Source organism: Cibotium barometz, chromosome 39 (genome assembly GCF_041138505.1).
Source record: "Cibotium barometz isolate CiBa-2024 chromosome 39, ASM4113850v1, whole genome shotgun sequence".
Classification (NCBI taxonomy): Eukaryota; Viridiplantae; Streptophyta; class Polypodiopsida; order Cyatheales; family Cibotiaceae; genus Cibotium; species Cibotium barometz.
Window position 1 is genome coordinate 11,567,963 of NC_141084.1, and position 23,800 is coordinate 11,591,762.

At 45.1% G+C, this 23,800-nt stretch overlaps 1 protein-coding gene across 1 annotated transcript in view; it reads right to left on the minus strand.

Moving 5' to 3' along the window:
* Window positions 1-23,800, minus strand: part of LOC147615724 (SPX domain-containing membrane protein At1g63010-like) — an 89,520-nt gene that overhangs the window by 41,365 nt on the left and 24,355 nt on the right. The window contains exons 4-5 of the mRNA XM_086778302.1: window positions 5,051-5,208; window positions 4,773-4,947 (exon numbers count right to left, since the gene is read on the minus strand). Of these exons, the coding sequence (XP_086634428.1) occupies window positions 4,773-4,947; window positions 5,051-5,208 (333 nt within the window). The remainder of the gene's footprint in view (window positions 1-4,772; window positions 4,948-5,050; window positions 5,209-23,800) is intronic.

Below are 23,800 nucleotides of genomic sequence, written 5' to 3' on the forward strand. Positions count from 1 at the left end.
GCAAGAAAGATTAACGCTAATCACATGTGCAATGATGAGGAGAGAGAAGGAGAAGAAAGAGACTCTTTACCTAACCTACTCCTAATGTGTATTACTGAATGAATGAGTAATTACAATGATTGCAAATCACAAACCTGATTCTTGAATGCTATGCATAAACTAAATGCTTGATGTCCTCCTCTATGCATTGGTAGAAAACGCTGATGTGGAGATGTCTTGGCTAATCCATATGTTGTGGCTACATGCCCTTGGTCTTGGCTTTCTTGCCCTTGGTCTTGGCTCTGCAACTCTGCCTTTGAATGCCTACACATGACCCATGACTTGCCTTTTTATAAGGATCTTAATAGCAAGTCATATTCAGGTCGGTTTTTCCTTTTTGACCTACATAATAATGTCCAAAATGTTATATTTAGCCTCTAAACTATACCCAAAGGTGTCCCAACTATTGGTCCATGTCTTGGGCACCTCAGGGCACCATTTAAGCTCCCAAAACTGCTTCAAATTGCCCATATACGGCCTCTAACATTAACCTTTAGGCGGCTGCAAGAAATAATCATGTCTAAATGGCACCGTCGGAAGGTGTGCATGTGGCATCCCCTGTGCTCCAACTAAGCTTGGAGCATAGGGGAAAACCATGCACCTTTACTTCTTTCTTGACTTAGTCATTCAAAAGGCTCACCTCCCAACTTTTTGGGTCCTTTGCCACTGCTACTTCCAGTGGAACCTCCACTGGAACTACTAGCTCTTCTTCTAGCAGCTCCTTTGCCAATGGATGCTCTTCCAACATAGAAGACTCTTCTGTCCCCTTGGAAATTGTTGTGTCACTGTTCTCATCCTCCTATGTACTAGATTCAAAGAGACATACTTGAATGGTAGGCGTTGCTGCCTCCTTTCAAATTTGCTAATCATTAGAGATAAAATCCAATACATGCGTCGACTCCTACTTTGACTCTTCCACCACCGACATTGGCACCCATGCACCTTTACTTCTTTCTTGACTTAGTCTTTCCGTAGGCTCACCTCCCAACTTTTTGGTCCTTTGCCACTACTACCTCCATTGGAACCTCCACTGAAACTGCTAGCTCTTCTTATGGCTCCTTTGTCAATGGATGCTCTGACGACATGGGAGACTCTTCTGTCCCCTTGGAAACTGTTATGGCATTGTTCTCATCCTCCTCCGTACTGGATTCATAGAGACATACTTGAATGGTAGGCGTTACTTCCTCCTTGCAAATCTGCTAGTCATTAGAGAGGAAATCCGGTACATGCCTTTGACTCTTCCACCACCAACATTGGCACCTCCTTAGAAGCTTCCAATGGTCTATACTCCTGCTTTGACTCTTTCACACCAACATTGGCACCTCCTTAGAAGCTTTCACTAGTCTATACTCCTTACTTTGAGGAAACTGTCTCCTGATCCACTTCCGGTCTTGGAATCTCTATGGTATCCTTGGAAAGTTCCTCTTGCTGGGATTTAACCTCTAATGAATTCTCAACTTTTGTGCCTTCCTATGATCTTTGCAGTTGAAGTCCATCTTAGCAAAATGGCTTTCAAGTAGGCTTGACTTTCTTTAAATTCTTGACACCATCGAGCTTGTCATTCTTTGCATTCTTGAGGCCTTTGAGCTTCACATTCTTCTTTAAATCTAGCCTTAATTTCTTCCCATTCTTGAAGATAGTACATCCCATTGATCTCTTGCATCGCTCACAAATACTTCACGTAAAGTGGCTCCTTGACCATGAAGAGAAAACAAAGATTTTGCCTACTAGACCTAGACTTGACACATGTAGACTCTTCTACATACAAAATCCAAAATCCCAAGGTTGATGCAAACTGAAAATAAAGCTGAAAACGCTCATGTAGGGGCTGATTTGAGGGAAAAGTTGCATGCATAACCTTCAATAGTCTCGTACACCAACATAAGCAAAGACTATACATGGATCACACAATCGGCTCAGGGACTCGTGAACATGGCTCAAAGGCATGCCCAAGTCAATTGTGGGGTGAGAGATCCCAAAGTGAGCCTCTTTTGGAGAGCTCTTTTTGACAATATGGGCACTAAACTGAATTTTTCATCAGCATATCATCCTCAAATGGATGAACAAACTGAAACTGCAAATTCAGCCGTATTAGATTTGCTTTAATGCTATGTGGCCAATCGGAGTACTTCTTGAGAGAAGTATTTGCTACTTATGAAATTTGCATACAAGAATACAGTGCATGTTCCACAGGAAAGGCCCCATTTGAGATCATGTATGGCAAAGTGGTATTACCCACCCTGCTTCACACAGGATGAGATTTCATAAAAAGGTTGAAAATAAGCATAGAAGGAAATTGAACATCAAAGAAAATGATTAGGTATTGCTGAAATTGGAGAAAGCCACACTCAGGAAGAGGCCTAGAAAAGAGGGGATGTGTGCTAAGTTCTCTACCAAGTACTATGGACCATTCAAAGTCATTGAGAAAATTAATGAATTTCTTTTCGGGTGGCTTTACCGAATCATTGGAAAATTCAAGTATGTGGGGCTCGAGCTTGCAGAGCCTATTACGGAAGATCCACTGGAAGTTGATGACCTAGAAGAGCCCATTACAAGCTAAATGAAAGAGAGATTGTCTAGCACGTTCTTATGCATGGCATACTTGCATGACTGGAAATGTTTTACTAATTGCAAGATCTGTGTGTCTAGTTTACGAGTAGGGGACGTCCTCTCCTGGACCATGCATGTGAATCTGTACGCTAACCTCGTTTGTGGGTTGTAGACAAGTGGTAGGTGTGACTCTAAACTCTTTGTTTAAGCTTACTAGAGTTACAGTTCACTTAACTGTTTTGCACGTCCACACTGCATTAAAGTACGATGAGACAACTTATAAGTGAGTTTGGGCATCCACACCTCATTAATGAGTGGACGGACAAAATTTGGATGATTTATCCATAGCTGCATGAAACAGAAATGGCAACGGCAACGACCGATGAGACAAATCAATGGGTGACTTTTTATTGGCAATTAGGAAACGAAGAAACGGAAACAGAAACGACTACTCTCGGGCAATGGCGTTTCCACGCTAGGAAATGGCCGTTTCCTGTTACTATGCATTTATCCCTTCCAATTGGCTAGGCTATTGACCAGGCACCCTCCCCACATATGGAGAGGTGTGGCCTTGGCTCAGGTGGTCCAATGGCCATTCATTTTGCATATGGAAGCTTATCCCACTCTCCCTCCTCCCTCTTGAATGGAGCGCCAACCTCAAGGGAGATGGATTTGAAGATTTTACTAATAAAAACAGTCCATACTCCCTCTTTCTGGCTCTTGGAAGGTTCTCTTACATGGTGGAGCTTGTACATGGTCTCATTACGGCTTTTTAGCCCTAGATTGACCTAATCAACTACTCTCTCATGAATTTCTACATGATGGCAAGGGTTTTGAGCATTTCTGTCGTCAACAAATCCTCCAAAAGCTGAAACCATAATTTTGTAAAAACCCTAATTTGCAAAAGTCTTAATTCAGCTGAAACTCTAATTTTGAAGAAACCCTAATTTTCAAGAATCCTAATTTCATTCGACAGTGCTATGGAGTATTCAATCTTCATAACTCCGACCTCACGCTGGAAGGTGTCTGTCAATGGCAACTGATTCTCGGGAAGAGTTACTTACGTTCTCTAAACTTGCTCTACATCCTCGTTCTTGGCCATTAATGTCTCCTATGTCTCAGCCGAGCACACACTAGCATGTGTATGGATACCAATGGAGCATAGCTGCTTGTTGGTAAGATATTGGGGATTGGAGAGAGAGATCCTTCGCGATTGAAGCTCTAGATTCAACCTCTTCCACAACACAACATGTTTGAATTGTTTTCATATGCATGACTGTCAATGGAAATCTGGCAAGCATTTCCCATAAAGATTGTATGTAAAGTTCCTTGTTAATACAATCATATTACAAGAGAGGTCGGCCCTTTCCAGCCCTATTGAAGTGTCATTTCAATTTTCAGCATGACTTTCTTGTTTTGTATCGTGCCAATTCACTGTGTTTACGAGCATTAATAGTTTTAGTGTGTGTCAAGATTGTGCTCAACCCCAAGTGGGGGAATTACAGGACGAGTTCTCATGCGAAAGAAAGCTTCTTCCCTTTCTCCATTGCCTATTGAAAAGGTGGTGTGCTCCAAGTGGAGAACTAGGGCTTGGTGTTTTTGTAGCAATTCTGTTATATGATATTTGAAACACCTCTTACAACCTTGGAAAACCCGAGGATAAGGTTTCTAGGGTTGTGATTACTTGTTGTTTGTGGCAGACAATTGCTGATGGCAATGGCATTGACATGAGGTTTGGTACAACTACTTTGCAAGGCTCTCTGATACTTGCACAGGCCACGCATGCTGGATTAGCTCGGTCATGCTGCGTGTTCATGCCTTGTTGAACTGCTATGGGATAGGACAGAAAAGTAAGCACCAAAGAACCCTCCACTACTTGCACAAGCTGAAATACCAATTCTGGGTTGCTGCAGGTGGGCTATGGATTGGGTTCTCAGGGTCGTGGTCTTCCCCCCTATGCTGGAGCAGTGAACCCCCCCCCACTAGATATTGAGAGTGTGCCTAACAGGGAAAGACTAGAAAAGCGGTGTTGGTTCTAGCGGACAGAAACACAGAAACATGTGCGCATGCACACACACTAGTTTTCAATTTTCAATTGCTTTCGAAGAAAATAAAACCAATCGCTTAGTCTTCCCTTTTGCATAAGGCAAGCCAAAAAATGGAAATGTTAAGTAGGATCATACCACTTGACGCAAAACCTGTTGGACTTGTGAATAGGGATGATTGATCCTCGTTAGCAAGTACTGTTCTCGAAGGCGCAGCCCCAAGCGCTTGTCAAACTTTTTAAGTATCTTCCTCAAGCCCATGATATTCATCTCAACATACTGTAGAAGGTTCAGAAGATCTTTACCAACCTGCCTGCAAATGACGTATATTAACAGTATTATTCTAAAGATAAAACATCTTTTTGAGCTATTTCAGATTTGAACTTCTGCATATGGTTATCTTTTTCAAAGCTTACCTGTAAGCTTCAATTAGAAGCTCCTTGTCTGATACTAGGCTTATCACCAATTCGATGTTTTCATTGGCTAGATCAGACTCGGCCCTTTCGCGAAGCTGCTGCAGCTTTCCTGCGAGTAATCCCTGCCTCTCTATCAAAAACAACACAATCTTTTCCACCTGAACAACACAAAATCCATAAGTACTCAACAGTCAACGAGATTGTGTGCGCCCGTGCATGCTCGCTCCTCTCTCTCTCTCTCTCTCTCTCTCTCTCTCTCTCTCTCTCTCTCCGCACACTTGTGACACCTACTATGATGTACGGGGTCTCGTTTTGGGGACCAGACCTCAGGGAGGATGACCGGAGGAAAATTGCAGGTCATGATATTTCATGGATGATCTGGAGAAAGCCCTCAGTGCCCCACTCCATTATTCTTGAAAAGTTTGGAGCACCCCCCCTTGGTAGTTCGTGCCCTCTTCCACACTGCGACCTTCATACACCGCATCTATACCTTAGAGACAGGCTCCCTCAGCTGGCACTGGAGTTGTCTAGGCGACTAGCTGAGACCAGACATTTTAGGGTTTGGTATGCCACAGTTACACAATGGTTCCACTCACGGGCTTCATATGGAACACCGCAATATTATTACCTCTCCCCCACCAAGACGTTAACCAACTCATCCAAGCCGACCTCTTCAGACTGGAGACCCAGGTCACATGGTTGGATCCACCGCAGCTTCCTACAAAGACGCAGTTTTACTGGGACCACTCTATGAGGCTAACAAAGGATGGCTTCATTCAAAAGCATAGCTTTCATTATAGACACATGTCACTTGCCATGAGGATTGCAATAGCCCAGATCAAAGTCTAATCCAATCGCTTGATAATGGAAACTGGGCGAGCTGAGGGCATTGTCAGAGAGAACAGGATCTGCCACTTCTATTCGCTAGAAGTCGACACAAAGCAGCACTACCTTTTCAGATGTCTAGTGTACTATGAGATACGAGGGACCTTTATTTGCCTCTTCAAAGAGGGAATCGGGCCACTGTCTCAGGTCATTTCCCAGAACAGCGATGCCTAGGACTCTTACCTCATTGAGCTGCACCACCACAAAGATCAGCTTTGCAAAGAGGCACAGAGGCAGACCCCAAATACATCACAGCCCACCATCATCCAACCCAGGACAAGGCCCTCGGCGATAACCTCAAGATAACCCTGCCTCGGATGTCCCTATTCGAGAGGCCAGGCAATGCACACTGACCGCGCATGTGCCACCCCACCTCCCGGGCATCGCCCTAGACAGAGCCATCCACGTGCAGCAAGCTAGACACCCAAAACCCACTGGTGTGAGGAGATGCTCCACCCAACAGCTTCAGATCCGAGAGATCCTCCAGAGATACATGAGTGCCCCTTCATACGCAGTGGATGTGGAGAGCCTCTTTACAGTCAAAGATTGTACCTGTGGCACTTACAAGGCTATTGTTTCTTCTCTCAAACAAAGTTCGGTATTGTTATTCTGTTTTTTCCATGATTTTCTCACTTCATGGACACACTGCAACACTTTTGGTCTCATTGAACTTTTCGTCTTTTGTAGAACTCTCTCTCTCTCTCTCTCTCTCTCTCTCTCTCTCTCTCTCTCTCTATATATATATATATATATATATATATATATATATATATATATATATATATCCGGGCACCAAGAGGGCTCTCAGGAGATGTCACCATTTAGTCCTCATACCATGGTTTCTAACCAGTGTCCGCTAACCATGTGGACAAGTACAAGATATGAGAACGGGAGATTTCCAATGTATACATGCGTTTGCACAACTCATGTTTATATGCATGTTTAGATGACTTGTTTTTATGTACTGCCTGTTTTGTCATGGGTCAGTCCTGCAAGGCTGGGGATGCCCAGAACTACCGCCTATATGACCATGTGCGTGCACTTGTCAGTTGACGAGCGATTAGCATTTTGCAAAGCTTCAAAAAAGTGAAGAAATCATGCCCAAAAGACCATTTGGGACTTAGATATTTTCAAGACCTCAATCGTAAGCAAATGGGCTCACACACTTGTTAAAGTGTGGACGAGATTATAAGTTGGGCACCACGCATTTCAACCTTGTGAGTGCCCATGACCACCCCCATTATGATGGGTGAAAGGGTGCACAGAGCGGAAGCAAATACGAACTAGAGTGTGCTGAGTAGAGAGTGCAAGAGAGAGAGAGAGAGAGAGAGAGAGAGAGAGAGAGAGAGAGAGAGATGGAGCAACTATGCTGAATATACTGAAGTGATACAATCCCAAGCAAGAGACAGAAAGTGACTCATAAGTGAGGGAGCAAAAGAAAGACTAGGCAAGATGGAAAAGTGAGAGGCCAGCCCACCTATTTATAGGTAGGAAGGGCTGGCCGACTGGACATGCTACTACTGGCCGACTGGACATGATAAAGCTGGCCAACTGGGAAAATACATCCAGGCTCGGAAAAATCCTAGAAAAATATAAAAAAAAAGAGGTGGCCAGCCCACTATCAAGGGCCATGCAAAAGGGACCAAAAGGACACCAAACATGGGCAAATACTGGGGATGAATGTGCTAACACCCCCTCTCAGCACCAGATGCTGAACATACTCCGAGAAACCGAAGATGAGGAGCCAAGGAAGCTTGAGAAACTGGCTTGGTGAACAAATCTGCAGCATTCTCTGCTGAAGGACAATACTCCAAGCGCAAATCTCCAACAAGAACCCCCGTTCACGAACATAGTGATATTGTATCTCAATGTGTTTCGTACGAGCATGAAACACAGGGTTCTTGGTGATGGCGATGCAACTCTGATTGTCACACCAAAGAAGAGTAGATCCGGCTAGAGGACAGGCAAGCTCCTCCAATAATCTCCGCAACCAAATCGCCTCACATGCAGCATGACAAACCGCGCGTTACTCCGCCTCTGTAGAGGAAAGCGCCACAGTAGGTTACTTCTTACTGCTCCCTGAAATAGCTCTAGACCCAAGTGAAAAAACACAACCAGTGGTCGAACGCCGAGTATCTGGATCTCCAGCCCAATCTGAATCAGACCATCCAAGAAGAGTGCATCCTTGGCCATAGAAGATGCCAAATGCCAGAGTGCCACGCAAGTACAGAAGAACTCTAAGAGCACACCGCCAATGCAGCTGATGGGGTTTGAATGAGAAAGAACTCAATAAGCTGACTACGAAACATACGTCCAATCGGGAGTACGTCAACCAAACCAAACAACCAATGAGAACCCGATACTATCCCTGATCAATCTCTGAAGAAGCATCAAGAAGAGAAAGCTTCTCACTAGTATCCATAGGAGAAGATACTGGTTTGCATCTAGTCATCTAAAATCTGTCAAAAATCTCCCTTGTGTACTTCTGCTAAGAGAAGAAAATGCCCTTCGGGGTCTGCCAAATCTCAAAGCCAAGAAAATAATGCAGAAGGCCAAGATCCGTCATCTCAAACTCTGTCTCCAAAGCATCCATGACTGAACGGATCCTCACAAAATAAGAACCTATAAAGATGAGGTCATCAACATAGACCACAAGGATAACAATCAACACCCTCTCAAGGAGGATATAAAGGTTGAATCTGCATGAGAACAGCGCAGGCCAAGCTTTTGAAAGAACTCATCAATCCGCTGGTACCAAGCCCACGGAGCCTGCTTCAGACCATATAAAGCTTTCTTTAGTCGGTACACCTGATCCTGTTTGCTTGAAACAACAAATCCCGGCGGCTGATCAACATAAACCTCCTGTGTAAGCTCTCCATTCAGGAAAGCCAACTTGACGTCCATCTGGAATACAGGCCATCTATGATGTCTTGCAAGAGCAAGAACGGTACGAATGGTAATCATCTGGGCCATCGGATCGAAGGTCTCATCGAAGTCAACTCCAAGGCACTGAGCATAACCCTTGGCAACCAACCTCGCCTTGTGCTTGTCCAAGCTGCCATCAGCTCGGAACTTTGATTTAAAGAATCACCTTACGCTGCAATGGCCTAGGCACTAAAATCCAAGTGCCATTCCGTTCAATAGCATCCAGCTCTGCTTGCATAGCATGACGCCAAGGCTCATGTGAAAGAGCATCGTCCACAAAAGTGGGATCAGAAGGACCATGAATGATAGAGGACATAAGAGCATAGTTAACAAACATGTTGCCCTCATGAATTTGTTTCCCTGAAACGCTGGAAGATCGCCTGAGAGAACCAGGCGGAGGAGCAGAAGGAAGCTCACATAACCCAGAAGCATGAACTGTCTGATAGTACCATCCAAGCACAGATGTGCTCGAACTTGTTGAAGGAGGAGCAGAGTCATCATCATCTGACTGAGAATCCACAGCTGGAGGCGTAACAGAAGAAAGGGAGGAGGAGGCGGAGGAAGAAGAAGCTCACCACCCCCCTCTGAAGATGTAGGAGTCTTGTCGAGCACCACATCACGGCTCACAACGACTTTGCTGGCCTGAGGATCATAAAGACAATATGCCTTGGACACAGTGCTATATCCGAGAAAAGTCATGCACTGAGACTTCAAGTCCAACTTGGAGCGATGCTCCTTTGGCACATGAACATACACCAAACAACCAAATATCCGAAAACGAACAATAGAGGGCTTCTCACCATGGAAAGCCTCATATGGAGTTTTATCTGGAAAGAGCAGCAGTAGAAGACCTATTCTGAATGTAGACAGCAGTAGACGCTGCCTCAACCCAGAAACGTCGTGGTAATGAAAATGCTCAAGCATAGCATGGGCCATCTCCATAATGGTCCTATTCTTCCTCTGCAACTCCATTCTGTGATGGAGTATATGCCGTAGTAAGCTGTCTCCAAATGCCATGAATCCTGCAATATTGTTGAAACTCCTGGGATGTAAACTCACCCCCTCTGTCGGTCCTGAGAGCCTTGATCGAGGAACCGGTCTCTTTTTCTACCTCAACTCTCCAATCACAAAAGTGCTGAAAAGCCTCATCCTTGGTCTTCAGAAAGAAAACCCAAGTATAACTGGAGAAGTCATCCACCATCACGTGCATGTACAACGCCTTACTCAAAGACGTGGTACTCATAGAACCACATAAGTCTGCATGAACAAGAGCAAGTGATGTCGAAGATCTGTGTGTCGCCTCCTTCGGAAGGCGGCTCGGTGTTATTTCCCTTGTAAACAAGAGAAACAAGCAGAAGATGGAACCTTGATGGTCGGTAAACCCTCAACCAACCCATCCTTCGAAGCTCACTGTAGAAGCTGATAGCTCAAATGGCCAAACCGAGCATGCCAAAGAGCAGAAGAAGAACCAGAAGAAAGCAAAGCGATCAACTTGTATAGACCACTATCTTGGACTCCCTGAGCCAAGATGCTACCAATCTCCTTATCACGAATGGTAATCTCATAACGAGAGTAGATCACCTCCGCACCCTGAGTTGTAAGAACACTCACTAACAAAAGGTTAAATGCCAAATCTAGAATGTACCGAGAGTCATAGAAGTACCTCTTGTCCTCGGAAGAGTGGAAGATGGGGATAGTGCCATGTCCATGCACTCGCACACAGAAGAAGAATCACCCAAAGCAATCTCGCCTGACCTGGCAGTGAAGTCCTCGAACCAATCTCAATGGGGTGTCATGTGAGCAGTAGCACCGCTATCCACAATCCATGACCGCAACTGAGAAGTCACAAGAGCAAGTATACGACGAGTACCTGCTAATAGAAGAATACCATCATCCTTCTTGGTCTGAGACACCGCTGTAGAGGAAGAGTTCTTAGCTTCTTCATCCCGCTTCTTCTTGTGACATTGGGGGGATTTATGACCCTTCTTGCCACAGTAATGACACTCCATGTCCTTGTTTTTAGAAGATTTGCTTTTGTCTTTATCCTTGTCGTTATCCTTGGAGTTTTTGTCAAAACCCCCTTTCCCTTTCTTCTGTTGATTCTTCCCCTTATCTCACGCAGCCAAAGCTCCATCAGAACCACCAAAGGTGCCAGTCGGCTCCTCAAAGCGAGACTCAATCTGCATAATGGAGGGGAGAACTTCCTCCCAAGTAGCTGGAACAGGACGAGGAGAAGAAACAAAAGACTCAAAATAAGCACCAAACCTCTCTGGAAGCTTGGAGAGAAGCCGAATAGCCATATCCTCTGTAGAGATATCCTTGGCACAAACAGCAAGCTCGTCCCGAAGATCTTTCATCGTCAGGTAAAGATGGAAAGGCAGAAAATGATAAGTTCATAAGCTGCTTTTCCAACGCCAAAATCCGACCCGGAGACTTAATCTCGTAGAGATCTACAAATGCCTTCCAAAGTTCATGTGCAGCAACGCACATGAGAGAGAACAAAATCCTAACAGTTCAACATCAGAAAGGAGAAAACACGACGATCATTCGCCTGCCAAATATCAATATGTGCCTGAGTCACACCACCAGAAGCAAGGGTGGGAGGTGTGGCATTGGCAGGTGTAACAAGCCAATCCTAGAGATCCACGCCACGCAAGGCTGATTTCACCTTCACCTTCCACAAAGTGTAGTTGGAACCATCCAACTTTGCAGACTCAGAGAACATATGAAGTGTGGGGCAGCCATAACAAAAGCTTGGGCTCAATCTCAGAAATATGCACAATCTCGGAAGGAGTGTCCACCACACGTACCAAGGTTGCCACCAAAGCCTGAACCACCACAATATCCCCTCTACAAAAGGGAATGTCCACTGGAGAGGAAAACGCAGCCAAAGAGGGGCTGCTGTCCTGAAAAAACAGGCCGCCTAGTTCCAAACTCCAAGTAGAAGAAAAAAACTCATGAGAAATTACCTTCAGGCTGTACACAATGAAGCCAAAGTGAAGGGAAAGCAATCAGCAGCAGCTGTCCAGAAAACGCAGCATCCAGAGGGCTGCAAATCTGAGAAAAATGCAGAGGTAAAGGGGCTGTAGATAGGGCTGAATCTGGGGCAGCAAAGGGAATCGTTGAACCGGGAGCGATGATACCATGAAAGAGTGCACAAAGCGGAAGCAAATAAGCACTAGAGTGGGCTGAGTAGAGAGTGCGAGAGAGAGAGAGAGAGAGAGAGAGAGAGAGAGAGAGATATGGAGCAACTATGCTGAATATACTGAAGTGATACAATCCCAAGCAAGAGACAGAAAGTGTCTCATGAGTGAGGGAGCAAAAGAAAGACTAGGCAAGATGGAAAAGTGAGAGGCCAACCCACCTATTTATAGGTAGGAAGGGCTGGCCGACTGGACATGCTACTATTGGCTGACTCGACATGATAAAACTGGCCGACTGGGAAAATACATCCAGGTTGGAAAAAATCCCAGAAAAATATATTAAAAAAAGAGGTGGCCATGCAAAAGGGACCAAAGGACACCAAACATGGGCAGAAACTTGGGATGAATGTGCTAACACTGGGCGCCCCCTGCTAGTCAATTCTTTTGAGGAAATTAGTAAGACTGTGGCAAAGGTATGGACCTTTGGGGAAAAAGTGGCCACATGTCCCACTTTCCCCACACGGTCGTTCTTATTCTTCACGCCCTCTGCTAGGCGACGGCATTCACAAAGAGGCACGCAAAAATCCCAAGGTGCTCCCCATCTGTAGTACGAACTGCCCTACACCTGTTGTGCGGCCACTATATGGAGCTACCATGTCATCACCCGTTGTATGGACAGCAGTACGGCTGTTGTGCGACCTGTTTGCCTACTGTTGCCTAGGCTCTATACAACCTCTTCTTCTGCAACCCACCTGCTGTAAGGTTGCCCGTCACTCTGTACCATCACAATCCGACCTGTTGTATCCAACTATTGTGCGGGCTGACACATTGACTGTCCATCATTGGTATGAAGCAACAGTACACCTAGAAGGACTCCATTCTGCTGCCATACTCTTGTAAAATCTCTTCATGCATCAAGTACTCAAGATATCATTATTTTAATGTGCACACTTTCTCTTGAAGATCCTTGGTGTAGAACACTTGTGCCTATGTGCTAGGGTTTTCCAGAGATAGAAAGAAGAGTGCGGTTGAGAATGAAGACGTCGAACCACAACCCTCTGACCTACTCCTACTGTACACTCCTCACTAGCAACTCGCCTACAGAGAAACATTCTGTGAAGTCCAACAATGAGGAAAGCATATGAATATGACGATTTGGCTACCACGTACATGTATGCACCAATGCTCCTAGTCGGCCAGTAGTATTGTTGTCAGCCAATTGTACCCGACTACCACGTCATCAATGCCACACCACCATTGCCACATCATCACTACCACATGTCACATGCGTTGTCCGACTCTACCCGTCAGTTGCTATATGATGTTTGGCTATGCCCTGCATACTCGTAGGTGTGTCACATTCTCCCCTACTTGCATTGCAGCTATCCTCAGTTGCATGGTGTCCATATACAGTGCCCTTGCATAAAAGGGAAAGATCCACGCAAAGCTCATACCGAAGATCCCAAACCGTACGAGACCACTTTGAGTCCATTGTGAAGGCTCACATACCGTCCTCGCTACATCAACATAAAGACCTGCAAAGAAAAGTAGGGATGACCAACTTCCACTGGATCGAGCACTTTTCGTTTGTCCAACCGTTCATGAAAAAACACTGCAAACCACTGAGTATCCTCTGGTAGGCCACGAGAAGAACACTTCAGAGAATGGCCGAGAAAAACTCCGCTTTCCAAACTCCAGCCACTAATGCATTGGCTAAGATGAAGCACAAGGTGGTGCCTCCATGACATCAGACACTAAAGATACTCCACCCAATGCAAACGGCAAGTGAGAAGAGTCCTCCCAAAAACTGAAGCGACCGCCATTAGAGCCAAAGATTCTCCACTGAGTGCAAACAGCAAATGTGAAGACTCTCCCTCAAAGACCTGTCTAAAAACTTGCTCTGTTCGTACCTATGGCCTGATGAAATGAAGCACACCGAGTGTGTGCTCAAAGCCTCAACCCGAGAAATGAAAAAAGCTGAGATGCACACACATGCATTTCCTTCACACTCATTCTCCAATTCTGAAGAAGCCTGCTCTTCCAACTGCTCCTTCAGTTCTGAAGAGATCTCCTACTCGGATTGCTCTTCAAAGGTCCCTTCGCAATGTGCTCACTGGAGTCACAATAAAAGCATTGTCCAACAGCCATCTTGGCGCGATGCTCTTCAAAAGTGACGATGTCCAGAGAATCCACTTCTGCGCAAAGGAGACCATCGGTGACACGAACGGCATCTCTCCTGCCGACTAAGTGCAAGTGTAGAATTATGATCGCCGAACTAGGAGCAAAGCTCATCCAGTACATCCTTACATGCATCCAGTGCAGTGAAAATGTAACTATTTAGCCTCCTAGCTCTATTTGGCCTCCTAGCTCTATTTCATATGATGAAACCCATGCCCGAACACCAGACAGGTGGAAGAAGACATGGGGACAGCGACCATAAGGTTTGACTAAGAAAAATCACCATTCTTGGTCAAAAAGCAGGTAAAAGCAAAAAGTCAAATAGAGTTGACCGCGAGCCAAGGGCACCACTGGAAAGAGGAGACTAAGCCGTACCAAAAAGCTAAAAGCCGCTTTCTCAAAAAGCAACTCTAGGGCCAAAAAGCAAGGCCCTGAAATTGTAAAAGCACAAATAAAGAACTTTGGTTATTATTAATAATATTTAATAAAAAGACAAAAGCAAAGCAAAAGCATTACTTTTTTGGCAAAAAAGCAAGGCTTCCCCAAGTATAAAAGAAGCATGAGCCTCTCTTCAGCATAAGTTGAAGAAGAACCTCTTCATCGCGTTGCCATCTTCGTTCAAGCGTGGAGATTATCTTCATCATCATCATCTATGAACCAAATCATGGAGTTTTTCATCGCTACTCGTTGATTTCAGAGCGCTTCCAACAACTGCAGTGTCTTTCCATGTTGCGACTGTACGAATCCGTATAGCTATGCAGACTGTACGGACAGAAAATTTTAGAAGCCCTAAAAATTCAAAAAACCCTAAAATTGCTCAAAAAACCCTTAAAACTGCTTTTTGGAGATTTTATCGCCCGAAAACCATTAAAACAAGTTTTATATTAGTTTTCTTGCCAAAAAGAGCTTCTCTAGGGTTTTCATCATCGACAAGGCTATAGGAATTATGGAGATTATTTATGGGATGAGCGAGTGGATTTAGAGCTTGGACATGGAACTTGGGCATAGAGCTTGGACATGGAACATGAAGCTTGGACATGGAAGCTTGCACTTGAGCATAGACATGAAGAACTTGGACATAGAACTTGGACATGAACATGGAACACAGAGCTTAGACATGGAGCTTGGATTTGGACTTGGACTTGGACTTGGATTTGGATTCATTGGACATGGGATCCATTGGACTTGGATATTGGATCTGATACTAACCCAGTGAGAGATACTTATGGGTCATGTGAGGATTATGTTGTTTATCCCTCATATTGTGTACTAATTACTACTTAAGTACTTAACTTAGAGAACAAGAGACTTACGGAGAACACTCGAGAGAAGATTGAATTGAATTGATTAAACGGATTACAATAGGTCTCTTATATAGGAGATGAAGAGACACATTTGAAGAGGCATGTCCTTTAACGAAAGGACGTGACCATAGACGAAAGGATACAACTTTAGGCTAAGGGATGTGTCTATTCGATGTAGAGGCACAACCGTTCATCAAGGGATATAACCATTCGTCGAAGGGATGTGGCTATTCGATGAAGAGGTATATCCTTTGGCGAAGAGTCGCAACCAGTCGAGGGCAGGGGTTCCCTTGACTGGTCACTCTTTGCATCTGCAACAGGAATCAGCAATAAAGAGAGAATCTGATATATACATAAGTCACAATCGTGACATTCCCTCCCATTTAAAATACAACCCATGTGTCAAATGATAGACATCCGTTTGTCAAAGAACTCCTGAAGAAGATTAGCTGCTACATGTCTTCATCTGTTTGCCAAGTGGAATCAGACTCATCCAAATCCATCCACTTCACAAGAAATTCTGTAATCAACTTTCTTCTTGTTTCCTTCTGTCGTACGTCAAGAATTACTTCTGGAACAAGAGTAATATGGTCATCTTCAATTTCTGGTACATATGAAGATAAGTCTAGAACAGGCGAATCTCCTTGAACATACTTTTCGAGCCAAGAAATGTGAAAAGTCGGATGAACCTTCCCCCATGAAGGTGGAAGTTCCAACTTGTAACTGACAACTGAATTTTTCTTAAGAATCTTGAAAGGTCCATAGAAGCGAGGTCGCAACTTTGGAAAAACCGACTTCACTATTTTGTAGCGGTGAGGTGCCACATACAACAGGACCAAATCTCCTTCTTGAATATTTGCATGTCAACGATGCTTGTTGGCCTATTCTTGATATTTTTGTTGCACATGGACCAATTTATCTCGAACTTGCACAAGCACATCTTGCATCTCCTGAACCAACTGATCTGCCAACGCCACTTTGTGTTGTAAAACAAAGTTTGTAGGCACAAGAGGAGTATGCCCATATGCTACTTGAAATGGAGTCAATCCAATTGCAGAATGATGGGAATTATTATAAGCAAATTCCACGAGTGGCAAATAATCTTCCCACGATGCCAAACAGGCTTGAATGTAATGTCGAATCATTTCTTCCAAAATCTGATTTACTCTTTCAGTCTGTCCATCTGTTTGAGGATGATAGGCTGAACTGAACAACAAATTCATGCCAAGAGATTTGAACAAAGACGTCCAAAAATGTCCAATGAACTTGGGATCTCTGTCAGAGATGATGGTCTTCGACAAGCCATGCAATTTGAAGACATGTTGCACGAACAAAGACGCCACATCTAGGGCTGAAGCAGCTTTCTTGCAAGGAATGCAATGCGCCATTTTGGAAAATCGATCAACTACCACAAGAATCTGAGCATTGCCTTTGGATGAACGAAGCAAAGTGGTGATAAAATCCATACTGATACTTTCCCATCTCTCATTGGGAACTAGCAAAGGTTGAAGTAAACCTTGAAGAAGTTGTCGAGAGGCTTTCATTATCTAACACGAATGACAAGCTTTGACAAATTTGATAACATCTTGTTGCATCTGAGGCCAAAAGTATGTAGCAGACAAAAGCCGATATGTTTTGTTGATACCAGGATGAGCAGCATAAGAAACGTCATGATGCTCTTGAATGAGAATCTTCCGCAATGAAGTATTGTGAGGCACACAAATGCGATCAAAAAAGAACAGCAATTCATCTACGATGGTGTAGGCTGCAAACATGTTCATTTCTGCAGGGCTGGGATTAGAAGATTTGAGAGCACGGAACGCATCTCCAAAATCTCTATCAGTCAAATACTCATTTTTTAAACAAGCAGGGATTTCCATTTGCACATCTGTGATGGCAAAATTAGTGGCTCAAGGCATGCGGCTCAAAGCATCTGCAACCACATTCTGAAGATCAGGAACATACTGGATAGTCATGTGGAAATTAGCCAAGAATTCAACCCATCGGCCTTGTCGAGAGTTCATTACAGGCTGAGTGAAAAGATTGATAATCTGTACATACAACTGAATCTGCTCCGAGAAGATAATGTCTCCAAGTCCAATAAGCATGCACAATTGCCAAAAACTCCTTATCATACATAGGATACCTGCTTTGAATGGCTTAAAACTTCCTGCTGTCAAAAGCAATGGCACGATCATTCTGCATCAAAACTCCACCAGAAGCACGATCTGAGGCATCTGTCATTACATCAAAGGGCTGGGTGGGATCTGCAATGGCCAAGACCGGGGTTGTCGTCAAGGCATGCTTGAGATCATTGAAGGATTGCTCAGCTTCAAAAGACCACTGAAGTTTGTCCAACTTTGTCAGTTCTGTCAAAGGGGCAGCAATCTCTGAAAACCTATGCACCTTGTTGTGATAAAAGTTAGCAAATCCCAAGAAAGATCGAACATCTGAAATGGTGAGAGGCAAAGGCCAATCCACACTTGCCAGAATCTTCTTAGAATTAACTGCAATCCCATTAGCAGAAATGATGTGACTAAGATATTCCACATGGTTCTTGAAAAATTCGCTCTTCTTCTTGTTGATGTACAGCACATTGGTGCGTAGTACTTCAAAGACAATCTGTAAATGCTCTTTGTGATCGACCATAGATCGGCTAAAAACCAGAATATCATCGAGATAAACGATCACAAACTTGTCCAGGTACGGCCCAAAAATTTCATTCATCAGGGTCATGAAGGTGGCCGGGGCATTGGTTAACCCAAAAGGTATGACCAAGAATTCATAATGGCCATATTTTGTCCGAAAGGCTGTCTTGATCACCATTACGGATACGAATTTGATGATAGCCGGACTTCAAATCAATCTTGGAAAACACCTTTGCACCAAGCAGCTGGTCGAACAACTCATCGATGCGAGGCAAAGGGAATTTGTTCTTGATTGTCAACTTGTTGAGAGCACGGTAATCAATGCAAAGCCGCATTGATCCATCCTTCTTTTTGACAAGCAAAACCGGGGCTTTGAAGGGACTTTTGCTCGGACGGATGTGACCTTTGTCCAGCAACTCCTGTAATTGCCTTTGTATTTCCTGAGATTCAGAGTAAGAAACACGGTATGGAGCTCAGGTTGGAGGAGGTTGACCTGGGATAAGATCAATCGGGTGATCCACAGGAGGACGAGGGTCGTCGGAAGATCGTTTGGAAACAGATCCTGAAAAGGCCCAAGGAAGGGTTGCTCCAAGTAAGCAGTTGTTGATGACGAGGCTTGAGATTGCTCACTAGTTTCTGCTTCAATCTCCCGTAACATGACCAAGGCTGTTGTACAATCACGTTTGCGGACGAGGCGCTTGACTTGCAGGGCAGAAACAACAGTGATGGGTTTGGCACTGAAAAGGCCACGAAGTTCCAGCTCTCGATCATCATGGTATAACTGGATCGAATGAGAACGAAAGCTAATCACTGGATCATATCGATACAGCCAAGATTGTCCCAATATCATGTCATAATGTGACAACGGCATCACTGAAAAATTAAGGTGATCTTGGTAATCTTGAATCAGGAACTGAAGCTTTTGCACCTTTTTGTTACAATTAAGGAAGGAACCATCAGCAAGCTCTACTTGAAAAGCATCTACAAAATGTCGGGTCTGCAGGCGAAGCTTGTGAACCAAAGAAGTCCCCACAAAATTAGTGGAACAACCACTGTCCACCACCACATGGGATGATCGCCAATGAAACCCAGAAGACTAAGGACCTGCTTGGAAAGATTCACCGGAACAGGGTTGGTACTTAAGCCATTAAGCATTAGGGTACTGACAACTTCAGAAACGCGAACAGAGCAAGCTGTTTGTTTGTCTTTGTCTTTCACAGGAGGCGGGTCATGATCAGCATGGTGGCAACTGTCCACCTGAGAATTGCGCCGAGTGTTGGAGGTTTTAGGGTGCTGAGGACATTCATACCACCAGTGATCGCTGGAACAAATTGTACAGAGGCCTGGACGACTAGGTTGGGATGAAGTGGCAGTCGATGAAGAGGTTTGCTATCCTGAAGAGGTTTCTCGCTTGAAGTTGCGCCGATCATTGCTGCGACGGTCCTGTCGAAACCGATCTCGGTTTCTGCTACCAGAGAATTCGGCTTGAGAGGATCCTGCGTTTGACGCTGGAGCTTGCCCGGAGAAGCGCGATCGGAAGGACTGTTGTCCAGAATATGGTCGCCTAGAGTTTGGTTGTCCAGCATTGGGACGCTGGGGTTGGCTAGTCCCATTGGGTTGATCCCTCTGGTAAGAACGGGCGCCAGAGGAAAAGTTCCTGGAAGGATGCCTGTAATCACTAATACACTCGACATACGAGATTGCTTCATCCACGGTGGCAAGATTGTACTTATGGACTTCGTCTTGGGTCGTGGGTTCAAGCTCGTCAATGAAGCTGTGAAGCTGGTCAGAGGGGCTGAGTGTCTCTATCTCGAGAGCCAGTTTTGAAACTCTGAGATGTACGCGGCCACGGAGCCAGTTTGACTCAAGCGGCGAAGAGAAGACCTGGCATGAAAGTTCGCATTTGCCGGCTCAAAAACCTTGCGAAGAGCACGTCGGAATTTATCCCACGTCGGAGTAGACTTGCCATCTGAAATCCTGCGTCGCCACCAAAGGAAGGCAGTATCTTTCAAGAGGGTGCTGGCCAATGCCACCTTTTTACTCTCCTGCAACTCAATATTTGAGAAATAAACCTCCATCTTGTAGAGCCAGTGAGATCGATTAACCGCTTATCGCGACGGCCATTGTAGGGCTCACGCAACTTGATATCCATCTTTCTTGTACAAAAGTTTGAGTTCAACATTGTCTATCTCAGCGGTTGGATCGGGAGGAGTTGAGGGATCGTCCTGCTGGCCCAAAGAGGATGATGATGATGTTGGTGAACGCAAACGACGCGCTTGCTGTGACTTCCTCGATCCCTCGCGCTGGTGTTGGTTCCGTTGTTGCATGTCCTTTATTTGTGATCGCATTGATGCCATACCGTCCAAAAGGTGCCTTTGCAAGTCCTCCATCTGTTGTTGAAGAGTGGTCATCTGCAAGGCCTCCATCTGAGGATCCAGATCGGCGAGTGACACGTTGTCGTGCGAAGTCGACATCTAGAGAACTCAGAGAGAGTACTGAGGTGAAGCAGGAAAGGTTCACCCGGGATGTAGGATGGGAGGAACAACTGTTGGAGAGGCAGTAACAAGATCCTCTTACTCAAAGTCAGGGTCCTCCACTTCCTCGGGATCGTCCTCGGAGGCTACTTCGTCTGCTTCCACTTCCTCGTTTGGTTCCGCCAAAGGGTTGGGCACCGGAGATAATGGAGTATAATCGGGGACGAAGATCTCGCAGTAGAATGTCACAGGAGGGCGCCTGGAGAGGATATTGCGGAGGCCATCCACACTGCACTCTGGAAGAAAGTGTGCCAACTGGTGGTACCGTGAAAGAAAGTACTCGAAATGAGCAAGGTGCAGTGGCTCGCAGGTGAGGAAAATAGTCCAGATCGCTTAAGTGTGGGGTTCGGTTGCATGCGGGCTGCTGACATGTATGCAGTACACCTTTGAGGCCGGGGCTACTGGGATAGGAGAGTCCGGGAGACTTGGAATCCACCCAGCATTGGCGGAAAGTGGCACCGGTTCCAGAGTGGGGGCACGCAGAAGGCTATGTTCTGGAAGGAGAGCCTCGGGGATCTCGTCGATGTAACTCAGGTAGGGGATGTGCATGTAGGGCTCCTCCGGAAAATTGTCCATGAAGCATGCACGTGAATGGCAAGAGCGCACACACAGGGTGACGTGGGCAGAGCCAGGAGAGAGGAGGACAGCGAAAGTGCACTCGGCGGCATCCTGCCAGCCGAGGGATTAAGCGTCGAATCGCCAACGGAGGGGGGGGGCGCTTCACACTCACGCACGTAAGAGCACGTTTTTTTTTTTGATAAGGGGCCCAAATGCCACGTAGCCAAAAAAAAAAATTTTGTTTGTGGTTTATGGGTGACAGCGGCCTAGCATCGTCAGGTACCCAACCGGAAGAGGGGATGTGCCTCTTCGAAAAGGCACCGCAATTTGCATCTGCACGATGCGAAGAGGGGGGCGGTCGATACTCTGCAGAGAGGGGGGCTCATGGCCGGCAGCTGCACGAAGCGAGGAGGGGGCTCATGGCCTGCAGCAAACAAAGCGAGGAGGGGGGCGCCTCCATACTCAACAGAGAGGGGGGGGTTCATGACCTGCAGCAAATGGCTACCACCATCAGCAGCAGGGAGAGGGTAATCCAAGTATGCACAAAGGGTTCCCTCTTTGAGACACGAAAGGTGCGTGTGTGTGGGTGTGGAAAAAAATTTCCTTTTTTTTTCATCACCATGGGCAAGCTTTACGCCAAGTCCACCATCGCTCCGCTGCTTCCATACAACACTTAGAAGAGGGGTGGAAGGGGGAGTGCCGCGGACAGGGTGAGAGCTTCACAACCCACGGGTAGGAAAGGTTTTAGCTCTGATACCACTGTGACGATTATGTTGTTAATCCCTCATATTGTGTACTAACTTTATTACTTAACTTAGAAAACTCGAGAGAAGATTGAATTGAATTGATTAAACTGATTACAATAAGTCTCTTATATAGGAGATGAAGAGACACATTTGAAGAGGCGTGTCCTTTAACGAAAGGACATGACCATAGACGATGTAGAGGCACAACCGTTCATCAAGGGATATAACCATTCGTCGAAGGGATGTGGCTATTCGATGAAGAGGTACATCCTTTGGCGAAGAGTCGCAACCAGTCGAGGGCAGGGGTTCCCTTAGCTGGTTACTCTTTGCATCTACAAAGAGGAATCAGCAACAATAAAGAGAGAATCTGATACATACATAAGTCACAATTGTGACAAGTCACCCGTGGTGTGCTCGGCATTAGAGATCTTGTGCATCGACGTCGACAGTGACTTGGATATCCTACATCGGCATATCTGTTTGTTTTGTATTCATTGATTGTATTGATCCTGGCCAACGTGCCCGTGGATTGTTCCTTAATAAATTCCTAAAAGAGGGCGGGGCATGTTCCCCACTCAAAGTGGTGTACTGTGCAAGATCCCCATTTCCTTCTCTCTCCCCCCTCTCTTTATATTTTTATCTCTTGGACACGTGGTTGGGTCTATCACTGCACACCTTGTTGGGCTTACAGTGGTATCAAAGCAAGATTTCTCTTGAAACTTTCTTGGGGTGATAGAGCCATGTCGAGAGCAGAGGGAGACCATGGGCCTCATAAAGGGAACAACCATGAGGTTGTTACAGAAATTCTTGATGGGAACCGCGGCCATGACATCGGAAGAGTACCATGACTTTCAACAGTTCAGACGATCTCTCAAAGACGAAGAATTTATTTCTTGGAGAACCAAAAGAGAACAGGAGCAAAGAAGGGCTCAAATGTTGGCAAATTTCATCAAGGATTGAGCCACTGAAGCCGAAGGAGTTGAAGCTGCTAAAGCCTATTTTCGAGTCACCGTTGCAGAAGGATCTAGAGCTACCCGCTCTATTTATCATGGAGGAGACAATGAAGCTACTCCTAGGCCTACTCTTTTCAAATGCAGTTTCTTCAGGACAGGTAAGGGAAAGGAAGGCAAAGAAGCCAGAGAGATCGAAAGATCATCAGATTGACATCATGCCAAGAAGTTTGATAAATGGTTTGCACTGGTGCTTAGCCCATTGCATGTTTCAACAAATAAAGCCATGGAATCTTTGTGGACCAAAGCTGAAACAAAATCCTTTTGAAGCATTGAGACTTTATGCTAGCAAAGGACCAATGTTGGATATTCTAGACCTTTTTTGTGGTTTAACATGATGAGCTTGCATTGGAGCAATCTTGCACCAAAAAGACCATGATGTGGCCTATGAACATCAAAGACAACAAGGTAGTAGATGCATTATCTCGAAGACCCTTGAGCTATGAGGTTTTTATGGGTTACCATATGGATTTCACTTTGATGAAGGATCCTTGTGCTACTAAAGAGGATTTCAAAGATGTTTTGAAACAGATTCAGAATAGAAATTTTGTGACTTTTTATGTCATCAAGAAGGGTTTTCTTATGATACAAACCAAGGTCATGTGTAACACAAGAAATTGAGGCCAAAGTAATGGAAGAGTGCCATGCTTCTCCATACATGGGACATAGAGACACCTTGACTACACTTCAAGCTTTGGAGAGCTATTTTTATTGGCCTAGTATGAGAAAGACATTGAGCTTTATAATTCAAGAATGTTTGGTTTGTCAGAAGGTCACATATGATCGACAAACACCAACAGGATTATTGCATCCATTGAA